The 18,273-nt window shown below is 47.4% G+C and overlaps 1 protein-coding gene across 1 annotated transcript; it reads left to right on the forward strand.

Moving 5' to 3' along the window:
- The first annotated feature begins 6,228 nt into the window (after positions 1 to 6,228).
- Positions 6,229 to 14,826, forward strand: LOC135537783 (somatomedin-B and thrombospondin type-1 domain-containing protein-like). Its single transcript, XM_064963796.1, has 6 exons — positions 6,229 to 6,496; positions 10,124 to 10,199; positions 10,375 to 10,493; positions 11,421 to 11,499; positions 12,557 to 12,733; positions 14,600 to 14,826. The coding sequence occupies exons 1-6, from the start codon at positions 6,274 to 6,276 to the stop codon at positions 14,715 to 14,717; spliced, it is 792 nt and encodes a 263-aa protein (XP_064819868.1). The 5' UTR covers positions 6,229 to 6,273; the 3' UTR covers positions 14,718 to 14,826.
- Positions 14,827 to 18,273: the final 3,447 nt, after the last annotated feature.

Here is an 18,273-nt window from a genome sequence, read left to right on the forward strand (position 1 = left end):
CTTTGTCCAGTATGAGGTGAATCATCGCTGTTCTGATATCCAGAAGCTCTTTGTCCAGTACGAGGTGAGTCGCTGTCCTGATATCCAGAAGCTCTTTGTCCAGTACGAGGTGAGTCCCTGTCCTGATATCTAGAAGCTCTTTGTCCAGTACGAGGTGAGTCCCTGTCCTGATATCTAGAAGCTCTTTGTCCAGTACGAGGTGAGTCCCTGTCCTGATATCTAGAAGCTCTTTGTCCAGTACGAGGTGAGTCCCTGTCCTGATATCTAGAAGCTCTTTGTCCAGTACGAGGTGAGTCCCTGTCCTGATATCCAGAAGCTCTTTGTCCAGTACGAGGTGAGTCCCTGTCCTGATGTCCAGAAGCTCTTTGTCCAGTACGAGGTGAGTCCCTGTCCTGATATCTAGAAGCTCTTTGTCCAGTACGAGGTGAGTCCCTGTCCTGATGTCCAGAAGCTCTTTGTCCAGTACGAGGTGAGTCCCTGTCCTGATATCCAGAAGCTCTTTGTCCAGTACGAGGTGAATAATCGCTGTTCTGATATCCAGAAGCTCTTTGTCCAGTACGAGGTGAATAATCGCTGTTCTGATATCCAGAAGCTCATTGTCCAGTACGAGGTGAGTAATCGCTGTTCTGATATCCAGAAGCTCTTTGTCCAGTACGAGGTGAGTCCCTGTCCTGATGTCCAGAAGCTCTTTGTCCAGTACGAGGTGAGTCCCTGTTCTGATATCTAGAAGCTCTTTGTCCAGTACGAGGTGAGTCCCTGTCCTGATGTCCAGAAGCTCTTTGTCCAGTACGAGGTGAGTCCCTGTCCTGATATCCAGAAGCTCTTTGTCCAGTACGAGGTGAATAATCGCTGTTCTGATATCCAGAAGCTCTTTGTCCAGTACGAGGTGAATAATCGCTGTTCTGATATCCAGAAGCTCATTGTCCAGTACGAGGTGAGTAATCGCTGTTCTGATATCCAGAAGCTCATTGTCCAGTATGAGGTGAAATCGCTGTTCTCATATCCAGAAGCTCTTTGTCCAGTACGAGGTGAATAATCGCTGTTCTGATATCCAGAAGCTCATTGTCCAGTATGAGGTGAATAATCGCTGTTCTGATATCCAGAAGCTCTTTGTCCAGTACGAGGTGAATAATCGCTGTTCTGATATCCAGAAGCTCTTTGTCCAGTACGAGGTGAATAATCGCTGTTCTGATATCCAGAAGCTCATTGTCCAGTACGAGGTGAGTAATCGCTGTTCTGATATCCAGAAGCTCATTGTCCAGTATGAGGTGAAATCGCTGTTCTCATATCCAGAAGCTCTTTGTCCAGTACGAGGTGAATAATCGCTGTTCTGATATCCAGAAGCTCATTGTCCAGTATGAGGTGAATAATCGCTGTTCTGATATCCAGAAGCTCTTTGTCCAGTACGAGGTGAATAATCGCTGTTCTGATATCCAGAAGCTCTTTGTCCAGTACGAGGTGAATAATCGCTGTTCTGATATCCAGAAGCTCATTGTCCAGTACGAGGTGAATAATCGCTGTTCTGATATCCAGAAGCTCATTGTCCAGTATGAGGTGAAATCGCTGTTCTGATATCCAGAAGCTCTTTGTCCAGTACGAGGTGAGTCCCTGTCCTGATATCCAGAAGCTCTTTGTCCAGTACGAGGTGAATAATCGCTGTCCTGATATCCAGAAGCTCTTTGTCCAGTACGAGGTGAGTCCCTGTCCTGATATCTAGAAGCTCTTTGTCCAGTACGAGGTGAGTCCCTGTTCTGATATCCAGAAGCTCTTTGTCCAGTACGAGGTGAGTCCCTGTTCTGATATCTAGAAGCTCTTTGTCCAGTACGAGGTGAGTCCCTGTCCTGATATCTAGAAGCTCATTGTCCAGTATGAGGTGAAATCGCTGTTCTGATATCCAGAAGCTCTTTGTCCAGTACGAGGTGAAAAATCGCTGTTCTGATATCCAGAAGCTCATTGTCCAGTATGAGGTGAATAATCGCTGTTCTGATATCTAGAAGCTCTTTGTCCAGTACGAGGTGAGTCCCTGTCCTGATATCTAGAAGCTCTTTGTCCAGTACGAGGTGAGTCCCTGTCCTGATATCTAGAAGCTCTTTGTCCAGTACGAGGTGAGTCCCTGTCCTGATATCTAGAAGCTCTTTGTCCAGTACGAGGTGAGTCCCTGTCCTGATATCTAGAAGCTCTTTGTCCAGTACGAGGTGAGTCCCTCTCCTGATATCTAGAAGCTCTTTGTCCAGTACGAGGTGAGTCCCTGTCCTGATATCCAGAAGCTCTTTGTCCAGTACGAGGTGAGTCCCTGTCCTGATATCCAGAAGCTCTTTGTCCAGTACGAGGTGAGTCCCTGTCCTGATATCCAGAAGCTCTTTGTCCAGTACGAGGTGAGTAATCACTGTTCTGATATCCAGAAGCTCTTTGTCCAGTACGAGGTGAGTCCCTGTCCTGATATCCAGAAGCTCTTTGTCCAGTACGAGGTGAGTCCCTGTCCTGATATCCAGAAGCTCTTTGTCCAGTACGAGGTGAGTCCCTGTCCTGATATCCAGAAGCTCTTTGTCCAGTACGAGGTGAATAATCCCTGTCCTGATATCCAGAAGCTCTTTGTCAGTACGAGGTGAATAATCGCTGTTCTGATATCCAGAAGCTCTTTGTCCAGTACGAGGTGAATAATCGCTGTTCTGATATCCAGAAGCTCTTTGTCCAGTACGAGGTGAATCATCGCTGTTCTGATATCCAGAAGCTCTTTGTCCAGTATGAGGTGAATCATCGCTGTTCTGATATCCAGAAGCTCTTTGTCCAGTACGAGGTGAGTCGCTGTCCTGATATCCAGAAGCTCTTTGTCCAGTACGAGGTGAGTCCCTGTCCTGATATCTAGAAGCTCTTTGTCCAGTACGAGGTGAATAATCGCTGTTCTGATATCCAGAAGCTCTTTGTCCAGTACGAGGTGAATAATCGCTGTTCTGATATCCAGAAGCTCTTTGTCCAGTACGAGGTGAATCATCGCTGTGCTGATATCCAGAAGCTCTTTGTCCAGTATGAGGTGAATCATCGCTGTTCTGATATCCAGAAGCTCTTTGTCCAGTACGAGGTGAGTCGCTGTCCTGATATCCAGAAGCTCTTTGTCCAGTACGAGGTGAGTCCCTGTCCTGATATCTAGAAGCTCTTTGTCCAGTACGAGGTGAGTCCCTGTCCTGATATCTAGAAGCTCTTTGTCCAGTACGAGGTGAGTCCCTGTCCTGATATCTAGAAGCTCTTTGTCCAGTACGAGGTGAGTCCCTGTCCTGATATCTAGAAGCTCTTTGTCCAGTACGAGGTGAGTCCCTGTCCTGATATCTAGAAGCTCTTTGTCCAGTACGAGGTGAGTCCCTGTCCTGATATCCAGAAGCTCTTTGTCCAGTACGAGGTGAGTCCCTGTCCTGATGTCCAGAAGCTCTTTGTCCAGTACGAGGTGAGTCCCTGTTCTGATATCTAGAAGCTCTTTGTCCAGTACGAGGTGAGTCCCTGTCCTGATGTCCAGAAGCTCTTTGTCCAGTACGAGGTGAGTCCCTGTCCTGATATCCAGAAGCTCTTTGTCCAGTACGAGGTGAATAATCGCTGTTCTGATATCCAGAAGCTCTTTGTCCAGTACGAGGTGAATAATCGCTGTTCTGATATCCAGAAGCTCATTGTCCAGTACGAGGTGAGTAATCGCTGTTCTGATATCCAGAAGCTCATTGTCCAGTATGAGGTGAAATCGCTGTTCTCATATCCAGAAGCTCTTTGTCCAGTACGAGGTGAATAATCGCTGTTCTGATATCCAGAAGCTCATTGTCCAGTATGAGGTGAATAATCGCTGTTCTGATATCCAGAAGCTCTTTGTCCAGTACGAGGTGAATAATCGCTGTTCTGATATCCAGAAGCTCATTGTCCAGTATGAGGTGAATAATCGCTGTTCTGATATCCAGAAGCTCATTGTCCAGTACGAGGTGAGTAATCGCTGTTCTGATATCCAGAAGCTCTTTGTCCAGTACGAGGTGAATAATCGCTGTTCTGATATCCAGAATCTCATTGTCCAGTACGAGGTGAATAATCGCTGTTCTGATATCCAGAAGCTCATTGTCCAGTATGAGGTGAAATCGCTGTTCTGATATCCAGAAGCTCTTTGTCCAGTACGAGGTGAGTCCCTGTCCTGATATCCAGAAGCTCTTTGTCCAGTACGAGGTGAATAATCGCTGTCCTGATATCTAGAAGCTCTTTGTCCAGTACGAGGTGAGTCCCTGTTCTGATATTCAGAAGCTCTTTGTCCAGTACGAGGTGAGTCCCTGTTCTGATATCTAGAAGCTCATTGTCCAGTATGAGGTGAAATCGCTGTTCTGATGTCTAGAAGCTCTTTGTCCAGTACGAGGTGAGTCCCTGTCCTGATATCTAGAAGCTCATTGTCCAGTATGAGGTGAAATCGCTGTTCTGATATCCAGAATCTCTTTGTCCAGTACGAGGTGAATAATCGCTGTTCTGATATCCAGAAGCTCATTGTCCAGTATGAGGTGAATAATCGCTGTTCTGATATCTAGAAGCTCTTTGTCCAGTACAAGGTGAGTCCCTGTCCTGATATCTAGAAGCTCTTTGTCCAGTACGAGGTGAGTCCCTGTCCTGATATCTAGAAGCTCTATGTCCAGTACGAGGTGAGTCCCTGTCCTGATATCTAGAAGCTCTTTGTCCAGTACGAGGTGAGTCCCTGTCCTGATGTCCAGAAGCTCTTTGTCCAGTACGAGGTGAGTCCCTGTCCTGATATCCAGAAGCTCTTTGTCCAGTACGAGGTGAGTAATCGCTGTCCTGATATCCAGAAGCTCTTTGTCCAGTACGAGGTGAGTCCCTGTCCTGATATCCAGAAGCTCTTTGTCCAGTACGAGGTGAGTCCCTGTTCTGATGTCCAGAAGTTATTTTCAGTCATAAGAGATGGTGGCAGAAACATTATGTACAAAATAAGTTACAAATAACACAAAACACAAAAAAACACAAGCTGGTTAAGAGCCCGTAAAATGACAGATATCGCCTCCGCCGCCATTCTAACAGCCTCCGCCGCCATTCTAACAGCCTCCTCCGCCATTCTAACAGCCTCCTCCGCCGCCATTCTAACAGCCTCCTCCGCCGCCATTCTAACATCCTCCTCCTCCGCCATTCTAACAGCCTCCTCCTCCGCCATTCTAACAGCCTCCTCCGCCGCCATTCTAACAGCCTCCTCCGCCATTCTAACAGCCTCCTCCGCCGCCATTCTAACAGCCTCCTCCTCCGCCATTCTAACAGCCTCCTCCTCCGCCATTCTAACAGCCTCCTCCGCCGCCATTCTAACAGCCTCCTCCTCCGCCGCCATTCTAACAGCCTCCTCCTCCGCCGCCATTCTAACAGCCTCCTCCTCCGCCATTCTAACAGCCTCCTCCGCCGCCATTCTAACAGCCTCCTCCGCCGCCATTCTAACAGCCTCCTCCTCCGCCATTCTAACAGCCTCCTCCGCCGCCATTCTAACAGCCTCCAATAAATCTTGTTCCACTTCATGATTGTGTCCCACTTGTTGTTGATTCTTCACACAAAAATACAGTTTTATATCTTTATGTTTGAAGCCTGAAATGTGGCAAAAGGTCGCAAAGTTCAAGGGGGCCGAATACTTTCGCAGGGCACTGTATGTGCACATCATTACAACACTGTATATAGATGTAATATTACATTTGAAATGTGTTTATTCCTTTGGAACTTCTGTGAGTGTTATGTCAATAAAGCCCATTGGGGGGGGAGAGGGAGAGAGGGAGAGAGGAACTCGGTGGGAGAGAGGGAGGAACTCGGGTTTGGTGTGTGGTTAGTCTACAAGTAGTCGGGGCGGAAACACTAGACACACTGACTGATCTGTGTGTGAACAGTGGAGCTGAGCTGTGTTTGTGGAATGACGCTTTTCTTCAGCTCAACCTGCTGGTAAACAGAAGGGCTGTGTGGACGCAGGAATTTCAGGTCACGAGGGCTCCAGCAGCAGAGCAGTGGTTGGAGAAGTGTTGTAGTTAATCTGAGCTGGGGTAGGGAGTATGTCTACTGTGTCCAGCTTGATTGAAGATTGTCCCTGTCCTTCTTACTCTGACAGTATGGGAGATTTGAAAACACACTGAGTAGAAGACAAACACACACACTCACACAGAGAGACTAGACGCGGAGACGACACACACACACATTGTAATTTTGGAGAGACTATTTCAGCCTCTTGTGGAATCCTTGGACGTCCCAACTTGGCCCCCCTCCCTTGTATTTTTGTCCCTGACGATGGCGTTAGTCGTGGATTATGTGTTGCTGCTGGTAGCTGCCGTGCTGGGACCGTACCACGTTGGGGTGGAAGGCGGGTGCGCTGGGAAGTGCTGCCGGGGTTCAGACATCACCTGTGCAACGGCAGACTGGCGGATGGACCGTGTGTTCGGCACCTGCTACTGCGACGAGGGCTGCCTCAGGACCAAAGACTGTTGCTATGACTACCCCACCGAGTGCCCAGGTAAGGAGGATGGGTGGAGTCTCTACAGTAACGGCTGTCATGAATTGCCCGAAATGTTACCCTATTCCTTATGTAGTGCACTACTTTTGACCAGGGTCTATAGCACTATATTTGACGTTTGTTTAGCAAGTCAGTTAAGAACAAATATTTATTTACAATGATGGCCTACCAGAGAACAGTGGGTTAACTACCTTGTTCAGGGGCTACTAGGTGCATTCTACAGTATCTGGCCAGAGAAACAATGGGTGCATTCTACAGTATCTGGCCAGAGAAACAATGGGTGCATTCTACAGTATCTGACCAGAGAAACAATGGGTGCATTCTACAGTATCTGACCAGAGAAACAATGGGTGCATTCTACAGTATCTGACCAGAGAAACAATGGGTGCATTCTACAGTATCTGGCCAGAGAAACAATGGATGCATTCTACAGTATCTGGCCAGAGAAACAATGGGTGCATAGTGTTTTCTTAACAGTAGGATTTAAACCCTTATCTAATTTTACTACTCAACGTTTTTACGCTTTACCTCTGTCCTCTAACCCCACAGGAAGAGGAAGTGTAAACTCTAACAGTCTATTAGCTAGAACGGTATCTTTCAGTCCCCACAGGAAGAGGAAGTGTAAACTCTAACAGTCTATTAGCTAGAACGGTGTCTTTCAGTCCCCACAGGAAGAGGAAGTGTAAACTCTAACAGTCTATTAGCTAGAACGGTGTCTTTCAGTCCCCACAGGAAGAGGAAGTGTAAACTCTAACAGTCTATTAGCTAGAACGGTATCTTTCAGTCCCCACAGGAAGAGGAAGTGTAAACTCTAACAGTCTATTAGCTAGAACGGTATCTTTCAGTCCCCACAGGAAGAGGAAGTGTAAACTCTAACAGTCTATTAGCTAGAACGGTATCTTTCAGTCCCCACAGGAAGAGGAAGTGTAAACTCTAACAGTCTATTAGCTAGAACGGTGTCTTTCAGTCCCCACAGGAAGAGGAAGTGTAAACTCTAACAGTCTATTAGCTAGAACGGTATCTTTCAGTCCCCACAGGAAGGGGAAGTTGTGGCAGTTTTGAAGCAAATTTCCAGCAAATCTACATATTTTGGAGCTGTGGCTTCTTCCTTGCTGAGCGGCCTTTCAGGTTATGTCGATATAGGACTCGTTTTTCTGTGGATATAGATACTTTTGTACCTGTTTCCTCCAGCATCTTCACAAGGTCCTTTGCTGCTGTTCTGGGATTGAGTTGCACTTTTCGCACCAAAGTACGTTCATCTCTAGGAGACAGAACGCGTCTCCTTCCTGAGCGGTATGACGGTTTCGTGGTCCCATGGTGTTTATACTTGCGTACTATTGTTTGTACAGGTGAACGTGGTTCCTTCAGGCATTTGGAAATTGCTCCCGAGGATGAACCAGACTTAGGTCTACAATATTATTTTTGAGGCCTTGGCTGTTGTCTTTTGATTTTCCCATGATGTCAAGCAAAGAGGCCCTGAGTTTGAAGGTAGGCTTTGACATACATCCACAGGTACACCTCCAATTGACTCCAATGATGTTGATTAGCCAATCAGAAGCCTCTAAAGCCATGACATCATTTTCTGGACTTTTCCAAGCTGTTTAAAGGCACAGTCAACTTAGTGCATGTAAACTTCTGACCCACTGGAATTGTGTTACAGTGAATTATAAGTGACATAATCTGTCTGTAAACAATTTTTGAAAAAATGACTTGTCATGCAGAAAGTAGATGTCCTAACCAACTTGCCAAAACTATAGTTTGTAGACAAGACATTTGTGGAGTGGTTGAAAAACAGGTTTTAATGACACTGTCCTAAGTGTATGTAAGCTTCCGTATTCAGCTGTATATTTTAAAGTGTATATATATATACAGAAAATGTGTATAAAACCCATATAAACTGCAGTTATAATTATATGACATTTTAAGTTGACAAAACTTCTATTCATCAATTTCTGACATTTCTTATTTTGAATTTCCTGCATAAGTACAATCAGAATTGAGCCTCTTCTGCCATTCATTCCAATTAGACTGGTTTGGACTTCTCCCTGACCAAGATGGCTGCCGTTTTCAAACCTCTCTGGAACTTTAAGGGTTTATGACATCATAGCCCCTCTAGTAATTGAATCTGATCTCTATGGTTTTTTTTATTTTACCTTTATTTAACCAGGCAAGTCAGTTAAGAACAAATTCTTATTTTCAATGACGGCCTGGGAACAGTGGGTTAACTGCCCACTGGGGCAGAACGACAGATTTGTACCTTGTCAGCTCGGGGGTTTGAACTCGTAACCTTCCGGTTACTAGCCCAACGCTCTAACCACTAGGCTACCCTGGGGACTCTGACTGATCTGATACAAAACTATGCTGTCTAGTTTCAATCGTAACTCATTTACTTTGTATGAATGTGTGGACAGGATGGAATTATGGACAAATATGTCAGGAATGCACTTCTATTAATCATTATCTGTGTCCCGGATAGCACCTTATTTACAATGTAGTGTACTACATCCGGAATGGAATAGGATCTCTGTGATAATTACTGTAGGAGTTAGCCAAGCAGTGTGTACCTCATACCTGACACATCAAAGACCAGGTACTCAGAGAGCATGTGGAGAGCATTGAAAAGAGAACAACAGGATTACATGGGTCAGTGACTGGATCCAATTCATTCAGCTTTACAGTTACATTCAGATCGCTCAACGCTGTACAGAAACACTCATCCTTCAAATCCAAGTGTGTTTCCCAAATGGCACCCTATTCTTGTAGGGCTCTGGTTAAAATAAGTGCACTATATTGGGAATAGGGTGCCATAGGGCTCTGGTCAAAAGAAGTGCACTATATAGGGAATAGGGTGCCATAGGGCTCTGGTCAAAATTAGTGCACTTTATAGGGAATAGGGTGAATATTGAGCAGTCAGCTGAGCCAACTGTACACACCCTTGACTTGTTCCGTCTTCAGTCTTACAGGGAAATGTCACAGAACTTCAGTCGTCAAACTAACGTCACCTCAGGGGTTTTCACTCCTGGCACGGAGGATTCACAGGGCGTGCAGGCTTTAGTTCCAACCCAGCGCTAACTAATTTCATTCAGCTAATCAAAGCCTTGATGATTTGGTTGGTGCGTTTATCCTAGGCTGGAACAAAAGCAAGTACATCCACCAATCAGGTGTGAAGGACATGGCAAGTGTATGAATATTAGGTAACGATTTCCTGAATGTTCTATAAAAGATGAATGTGTGTCAAAGACAGTGTTATGTAGCAATGGGGCGGCAGGGTAGCCTAGTGGTTAGAGTGTTGGATTAGTAACCGAAAGGTTGCAAGTTCGAATCCCCGAGCTGACAAGGTACAAAATCTGTCATTCTGCCCCTGAACAGGCAGTTAACCCACTGTTCCTAGGCCGTCATTGAAAATAAGAATTTGTTCTTAACTGACTTGCCTAGTAAAATAAAGGTTAAATTAAAAATAAAATTAAAAATGCTACGAATGTACCGTCAATAAAGCGTTAATGATACTCTATTTTTAGTTGTTTATGAAGATACTCACTGCTACGAATGTACCGTTAAAGATACTGTATGTTTAGGTGTTTATGAAGATACTCAATGCTAATAATTACACGGTTGTCTCTCGTCCAGCCCAGTCATGTGTGGTGACTGTCTGGAGTCACTGGAGCGGTTGTGCCCAGCCCTGCCAGCGGTCCAGGATGGTCCGGTGAGCCCTGTGTGTTATTTATTAGTCCTGTTGACGGCCCAATTCGTGGGAATAAATCTGATTCGTCAAAAGACCAATTGGTGGCGAACACTCATGTTATCTTCCGGGATTGATTTATTTGTACTTTTAAAATGCTTTAAAATCCAATAATCTATGAATCATCAATGGATTGTAGGCAGCGCCACATTGAGCAGGAGCCCAGAAACATTGCAGATCCATGTCCCAGTCTGGAGGAGCAGGCTGGCTGCATGGACTACCAGTCAAACAATGGAGAGATCTGCACTCAGAACACAGGTACACACACATTCAACTAAACCAACTGAGTCACACTGTTGCATGGTTATAACCTGGTGACTGTGTTGGTCTCTCTCCAGGTCCTGGTTATAACCAGGGGACTGGGTTGGTCTCTCTCCAAGTCCTGGTTTTAACCAGGGGACTGGGTTGGTCTCTCTCCGGGTCCTGGTTTTAACCTGGGGACTGTGTTGGTCTCTCTCCAGGTCCTGGTTATAACCTGGGGACTGGGTTGGTCTCTCTCCAGGTCATGGTTATAACCAGGGGACTGGGTTGGTCTCTCTCCAGGTCCTGGTTATAACCTGGGGACTGGGTTGGTCTCTCTCCAGGTCATGGTTATAACCAGGGGACTGGGTTGGTCTCTCTCCAGGTCCTGGTTATAACCTGGGGACTGGGTTGGTCTCTCTCCAGGTCATGGTTATAACCAGGGGACTGTGTTGGTCTCTCTCCAGGTCATGGTTTTAAACAGGGGACTGTGTTGGTCTCTCTCCAGGTCCTGGTTATAACCTGGGGACTGTGTTGGTCTCTCTCCAGGTCCTGGTTATAACCAGGGGACTGGGTTGGTCTCTCTCCAGGTCCTGGTTTTAACCAGGGGACTGGGTTGGTCTCTCTCCAGGTCCTGGTTATAACCAGGGGACTGTGTTGGTCTCTCTCCAGGTCCTGGTTATAACCAGGGGACTGTGTTGGTCTCTCTCCAGGTCCTGGTTTTAACCAGGGGACTGGGTTGGTACACACACATTCAACTAAACCAACTGAGTCACACTGCTGCATGGTTATAACCTGGGGACTGTGTTGGTCTCTCTCCAGGTCCTGGTTATAACCAGGGGACTGTGTTGGTCTCTCTCCAGGTCCTGGTTATAACCAGGGGACTGTGTTGGTCTCTCTCCAGGTCCTGGTTATAACCAGGGGACTGTGTTGGTCTCTCTCCAGGTCCAGCTTTCATCACCACCAGGGAGTTTGGTGAAGGAAGAACAAAGCCTTACATCTACGGAGCACCTCTGTACCCTGGGTATGCTGCGTTATGCATGTTTTATGACTGTTCTTAAGGAGAAATGAACAGTTATGAAGGCTTATAGCAAGTTGTTCAATGCTCTATTACACCCGTCTACTCACATAGGGAAGGGGACGAATCAGATTCAAGGATCCTGTGGTACACACTGCCATCAGAAATGTTTCACACCCCTTGACCTTTTTCCACATTTTGTTGTTACAGCCTGAATTTAAAATTGATCAAATTTTAGATTTTTTGTTGTCCACTGGCCTACACACAATACTCTATAACATTTGACATTTTTACAAATTAATTTAAAAATGAAAAGCTTAAAATGTTTAGACTCGATAAGTATTCAACTCCTTTGTTGTGGCAAACCTAAATAAGTTCAGGTGTAACAACTCACTCTGTGTGCAATAAAACTGTTTAACATGATTTTTGAATGACTCCCTCATATCTGTACCCCACACATATAATTATCTGTAAGGTCCCTCAATCGAGCAGTGAAATTCAACCACAAAGACCATGGAGGTTTTCCAATGCCTCGCAAAGAAGGGCACCTATTGGTAGATAGGGTAAAAACTAAAAACAGACCTTAAATATCCCTTTGAGCACAGTGAAGTTATTAATTGCACTTTGGATGGTGTATCAATACACCCAGTCACTACAAAGATACAGGCGTCCTTCCTAACTCAGTTGCCGGAGAGGAATGAAACCGCTCAGGATTTAACCAGAAGCCACTGGTGACTGTAAAACAGGTTGGAGTTTATCGGCTGTGATAGGAGAACACTGAGGAAGGATCAACAACATTGTAGTTACTCCACAATACTAATATAATTGACAGAGTGAAAAGAAGGAAGCCTGTACAGAATAAAATATTCCCAAACATGCATCCGGTTTGCAACAAGAAACCAAAGTAATAGGGCTCTGGTCTAAAGTAGTGCACTATATATAGGGAATAGGGTGCCATAGGGCTCTGGTCTAAAGTAGTGCACTACATAGGGAATAGGGTGCCAGATAGGATGTACACTGTGTGGAATGGTACGTATGATATTTCAAAGCCCTCCTCCGTCAGGTTCTGTATGGAGTATAAGATGGAGTCTCTGACTACCCACTGTACGGTGGAGAACAGACCACACACCCACTGGATGCAGTACCTACGTGAGGGCTACACGGTTTGTGTGGCGTGCCAACCCCCCGCCATGCGTAACCATAGCGGCAGCTGCCAGGGAGACGGCCAAGAATCCAACGGGTACGGAGTCACGGACGGATCATTTTTTTTAAAGACGTTTGGTATTATACAGAAAGTAATGTAAGCCTTGTTCGAGTCAGTGCAGCGATGTAGTGAGGCTTTGATATCCAATCTCCTGGAAATGGCACTAGTTGATTGATCATACTTTATTACATTAGTCAATGTGTAGACTATATGAGATAGTGCCGTATTCTTAGTTTGTGGTAACATTTCACTGGTGTACGAGTTTATCAAAACAGTTGCATAGATGAAGACTAGTCTAGTCAGGATAGGATACATTTATGTTTTTATTTAAGTTTTTATTTTATTTTTGTTCTTCGTGGAAAAGTGTCTATTGTCCTGTGAGGAGCTTCTCAATTGGCTGGCTGTGAGCCATACTAACCTGTGAGGAGCTGCTCCATTGGCAGGCTGTGAGCCATACTAACCTGTGAGGAGCTGCTCCATTGGCTGGCTGTGAGCCATACTAACCTGTGAGGAGCTGCTCCATTGGCAGGCTGTGAGCCATACTAACCTGTGAGGAGCTGCTCCATTGGCTGGCTGTGAGCCATACTAACCTGTGAGGAGCTTCTCCATTGGCAGGCTGTGAGCCATACTAACCTGTGAGGAGCTGCTCCATTGGCAGGCTGTGAGCCATACTAACCTGTGAGGAGCTTCTCCATTGGCTGGCTGTGAGCCATACTAACCTGTGAGGAGCTTCTCCATTGGCTGGCTGTGAGCCATACTAACCTGTGAGGAGCTGCTCCATTGGCTGGCTGTGAGCCATACTAACCTGTGAGGAGCTGCTCCATTGGCTGGCTGTGAGCCATACTAACCTGTGAGGAGCTTCTCCATTGGCTGGCTGTGAGCCATACTAACCTGTGAGGAGCTGCTCCATTGGCTGGCTGTGAGCCATACTAACCTGTGAGGAGCTTCTCCATTGGCTGGCTGTGAGCCATACTAACCTGTGAGGAGCTTCTCCATTGGCAGGCTGTGAGCCATACTAACCTGTGAGGAGCTGCTCCATTGGCTGGCTGTGAGCCATACTAACCTGTGAGGAGCTGCTCCATTGGCTGGCTGTGAGCCATACTAACCTGTGAGGAGCTTCTCCATTGGCTGGCTGTGAGCCATACTAACCTGTGAGGAGCTTCTCCATTGGCTGGCTGTGAGCCATACTAACCTGTGAGGAGCTGCTCCATTGGCTGGCTGTGAGCCATACTAACCTGTGAGGAGCTGCTCCATTGGCAGGCTGTGAGCCATACTAACCTGTGAGGAGCTGCTCCATTGGCTGGCTGTGAGCCATACTAACCTGTGAGGAGCTGCTCCATTGGCTGGCTGTGAGCCATACTAACCTGTGAGGAGCTGCTCCATTGGCAGGCTGTGAGCCATACTAACCTGTGAGGAGCTGCTCCATTGGCTGGCTGTGAGCCATACTAACCTGTGAGGAGCTGCTCCATTGGCTGGCTGTGAGCCATACTAACCTGTGAGGAGCTTCTCCATTGGCTGGCTGTGAGCCATACTAACCTGTGAGGAGCTGCTCCATTGGCTGGCTGTGAGCCATACTAACCTGTGAGGAGCTGCTCCATTGGCTGGCTGTGAGCCATACTAACCTGTGAGGAGCTGCTCCATTGGCTGGCTGTGAGCCATACTAACCTGTGAGGAGCTTCTCCATTGGCTGGCTGTGAGCCATACTAACCTGTGAGGAGCTGCTCCATTGGCTGGCTGTGAGCCATACTAACCTGTGAGGAGCTGCTCCATTGGCAGGCTGTGGGCCATACTAACCTGTGAGGAGCTGCTCCATTGGCTGGCTGTGAGCCATACTAACCTGTGAGGAGCTGCTCCATTGGCAGGCTGTGAGCCATACTAACCTGCATCCTGTGTGTTTTGCAGTGAGGAGCTGCTCCATTGGCAGGCTGTGGGGAACTCTGGCTGTCGTGGAACGTGGAAGAAGGTCCAGAGAACAGCATACTGCTCCTGTCCTCACGTCCACAGCTTCCTCTTCATATAAACACACAGGAAGTCTTACTTGCGTTCCTACTTGCAACCCGATTCCCTATATAGTGCACTACTTTAGACCAGAGCCCTATGGCACCCTATTCCTTATATAGTGCACTACTTTAGACCAGAGCCCTATGGCACACTATTCCCTATATAGTGTACTACTTTAGACCAGAGCCCTATGGCACCCTATTCCCTATATAGTGCACTACTTTAGACCAGAGCCCTATGGCACCCTATTCCCTATATAGTGCACTACTTTAGACCAGAGCCCTATGGCACCCTATTACCTATATAGTGTACTACTTTAGACCAGAGCCCTATGGCACCCTATTCCCTATATAGTGCACTACTTTAGACCAGAGCCCTATGGCACCCTATTCCCTATATAGTGCACTACTTTAGACCAGAGCCCTATGGCACCCTATTCCCTATATAGTGCACTACTTTAGACCAGAGCCCTATGGAACTCTATTCCCTATATAGTGCACTACTTTAGACCAGAGCCCTATGGCACCCTATTCCCTATATAGTGCACTACTTTAGACCAGTCAAACAGTATCCTTGTCCTAGAGAGACGTACATGGTTGACAAGGCGTCACCCCAGGGTAAGGCCAACACCAAACACAGCCCTTCTGTTACGGGCTTCTAAAATCCCCTACGGGGAAAAATTCATGGGGGGGGAAAAAATGATTGGATCCATTTTTGACGCTAGGTTTTTATGATAATTATAGGGCTCTGGTCAACAGTAGGGAATAGGGCTCTGGTCAACAGTAGGGAATAGGGTGACTGGTACTCCATAGGGCTCTGGTCAACAGTAGGGAATAGGGTGACTGGTACTCCATAGGGCTCTGGTCAACAGTAGGGAATAGGGTGACTGGTCAACAGTAGGGAATAGGGTGACTGGTCAACAGTAGGGAATAGGGCCCTGGTCAACAGTAGGGAATAGGGTGACTGGGACTCCATAGGGCTCTGGTCAACAGTAGGGAATAGGGTGACTGGTCAACAGTAGGGAATAGGGTGACTGGTACTCCATAGGGCTCTGGTCAACAGTAGGGAATAGGGTGACTGGTACTCCATAGGGCTCTGGTCAACAGTAGGGAATAGGGTGACTGGTCAACAGTAGGGAATAGGGTGACTGGTCAACAGTAGGGAATAGGGCTCTGGTCAACAGTAGGGAATAGGGTGACTGGTACTCCACAGTGCTCTGGTCAACAGTAGGGAATAGGGTGACTGGTCAACAGTAGGGAATAGGGTGACTGGTACTCCATAGGGCTCTGGTCAACAGTAGGGAATAGGGTGACTGGTCAACAGTAGGGAATAGGGTGACTGGTCAACAGTAGGGAATAGGGTGACTGGTACTCCATAGGGCTCTGGTCAACAGTAGGGAATAGGGTGACTGGTACTCCATAGGGCTCTGGTCAACAGTAGGGAATAGGGTGACTGGTCAACAGTAGGGAATAGGGTGACTGGTCAACAGTAGGGAATAGGGTGACTGGTACTCCATAGGGCTCTGGTCAACAGTAGGGAATAGGGTGACTGGTCAACAGTAGGGAATAGGGTGACTGGTCAACAGTAGGGAATAGGGTGACTGGTACTCCATAGGGCTCTGGTCAACAGTAGGGAATAGGGTGACTGGTACTCCATAGGGCTCTGGTCAACAGTAGGAAATAGGGTGACTGGTACTCCATAGGGCCCTGGTCAACAGTAGGGAATAGGGTGACTGGTCAACAGTAGGGAATAGGGTGACTGGTACTCCATAGGGCTCTGGTCAACAGTAGGGAATAGGGTGACTGGTACTCCATAGGGCTCTGGTCAACAGTAGGGAATAGGGTGACTGGTCAACAGTAGGGAATAGGGTGACTGGTCAACAGTAGGGAATAGGGTGACTGGTACTCCATAGGGCTCTGGTCAACAGTAGGGAATAGGGTGACTGGTCAACAGTAGGGAATAGGGTGACTGGTCAACAGTAGGGAATAGGGTGACTGGTCAACAGTAGGGAATAGGGTGACTGGTCAACAGTAGGGAATAGGGTGACTGGTACTCCATAGGGCTCTGGTCAACAGTAGGGAATAGGGTGACTGGTCAACAGTAGGGAATAGGGTGACTGGTCAACAGTAGGGAATAGGGTGACTGGTCAACAGTAGGGAATAGGGTGACTGGTCAACAGTAGGGAATAGGGTGACTGGTCAACAGTAGGGAATAGGGTGACTGGTACTCCATAGGGCTCTGGTCAATAGTAGGGAATAGGGTGGCTGGTCAACAGTAGGGAATAGGGTGACTGGTACTCCATAGGGCTCTGGTCAATAGTAGGGAATAGGGCCCTGGTCAACAGTAGGGAATAGGGTGACTGGTCAACAGTAGGGAATAGGGTGGCTGGTCAACAGTAGGGAATAGGGTGACTGGTACTCCATAGGGCTCTGGTCAACAGTAGGGAATAGGGTGACTGGTCAACAGTAGGGAATAGGGTGACTGGTCAACAGTAGGGAATAGGGTGACTGGGACTCCATAGGGCTCTGGTCAACAGTAGGGAATAGGGTGACTGGTCAACAGTAGGGAATAGGGTGACTGGGACTCCATAGGGCTCTGGTCAACAGTAAGGAATAGGGTGACTGGTCAACAGTAGGGAATAGGGTGACTGGTACTCCATAGGGCTCTGGTCAACAGTAGGGAATAGGGTGACTGGTACTCCATAGGGCTCTGGTCAACAGTAGGGAATAGGGTGACTGGTCAACAGTAGGGAATAGGGTGACTGGTCAACAGTAGGGAATAGGGTGACTGGTACTCCATAGGGCCCTGGTCAACAGTAGGGAATAGGGTGACTGGTCAACAGTAGGGAATAGGGTGACTGGTACTCCATAGGGCTCTGGTCAACAGTAGGGAATAGGGTGACTAGTACTCCATAGGGCTCTGGTCAACAGTAGGGAATAGGGTGACTGGTCAACAGTAGGGAATAGGGTGACTGGTACTCCATAGGGCCCTGGTCAACAGTAGGGAATAGGGTGACTGGTACTCCATAGGGCCCTGGTCAACAGTAGGGAATAGGGTGACTGGTACTCCATAGGGCTCTGGTCAACAGTAGGGAATAGGGTGACTGGTCAACAGTAGGGAATAGGGTGGCTGGTCAACAGTAGGGAATAGGGTGACTGGTACTCCATAGGACTCTGGTCAACAGTAGGGAATAGGGTGACTGGTCAACAGTAGGGAATAGGGTGACTGGTCAACAGTAGGGAATAGGGTGACTGGGACTCCACAGGGCCCTGGTCAACAGTAAGGAATAGGGTGACTGGTCAACAGTAGGGAATAGGGTGACTGGTCAACAGTAGGGAATAGGGTGACTGGGACTCCATAGGGCTCTGGTCAACAGTAGGGAATAGGGTGACTGGTCAACAGTAGGGAATAGGGTGACTGGTACTCCATAGGGCCCTGGTCAACAGTAGGGAATAGGGTGACTGGTCAACAGTAGGGAATAGGGTGACTGGTACTCCATAGGGCTCTGGTCAACAGTAGGGAATAGGGTGACTGGTACTCCATAGGGCTCTGGTCAACAGTAGGGAATAGGGTGA

This window comes from Oncorhynchus masou, unplaced genomic scaffold, assembly GCF_036934945.1.
Source record: "Oncorhynchus masou masou isolate Uvic2021 unplaced genomic scaffold, UVic_Omas_1.1 unplaced_scaffold_843, whole genome shotgun sequence".
NCBI lineage: Eukaryota > Metazoa > Chordata > Actinopteri > Salmoniformes > Salmonidae > Oncorhynchus > Oncorhynchus masou.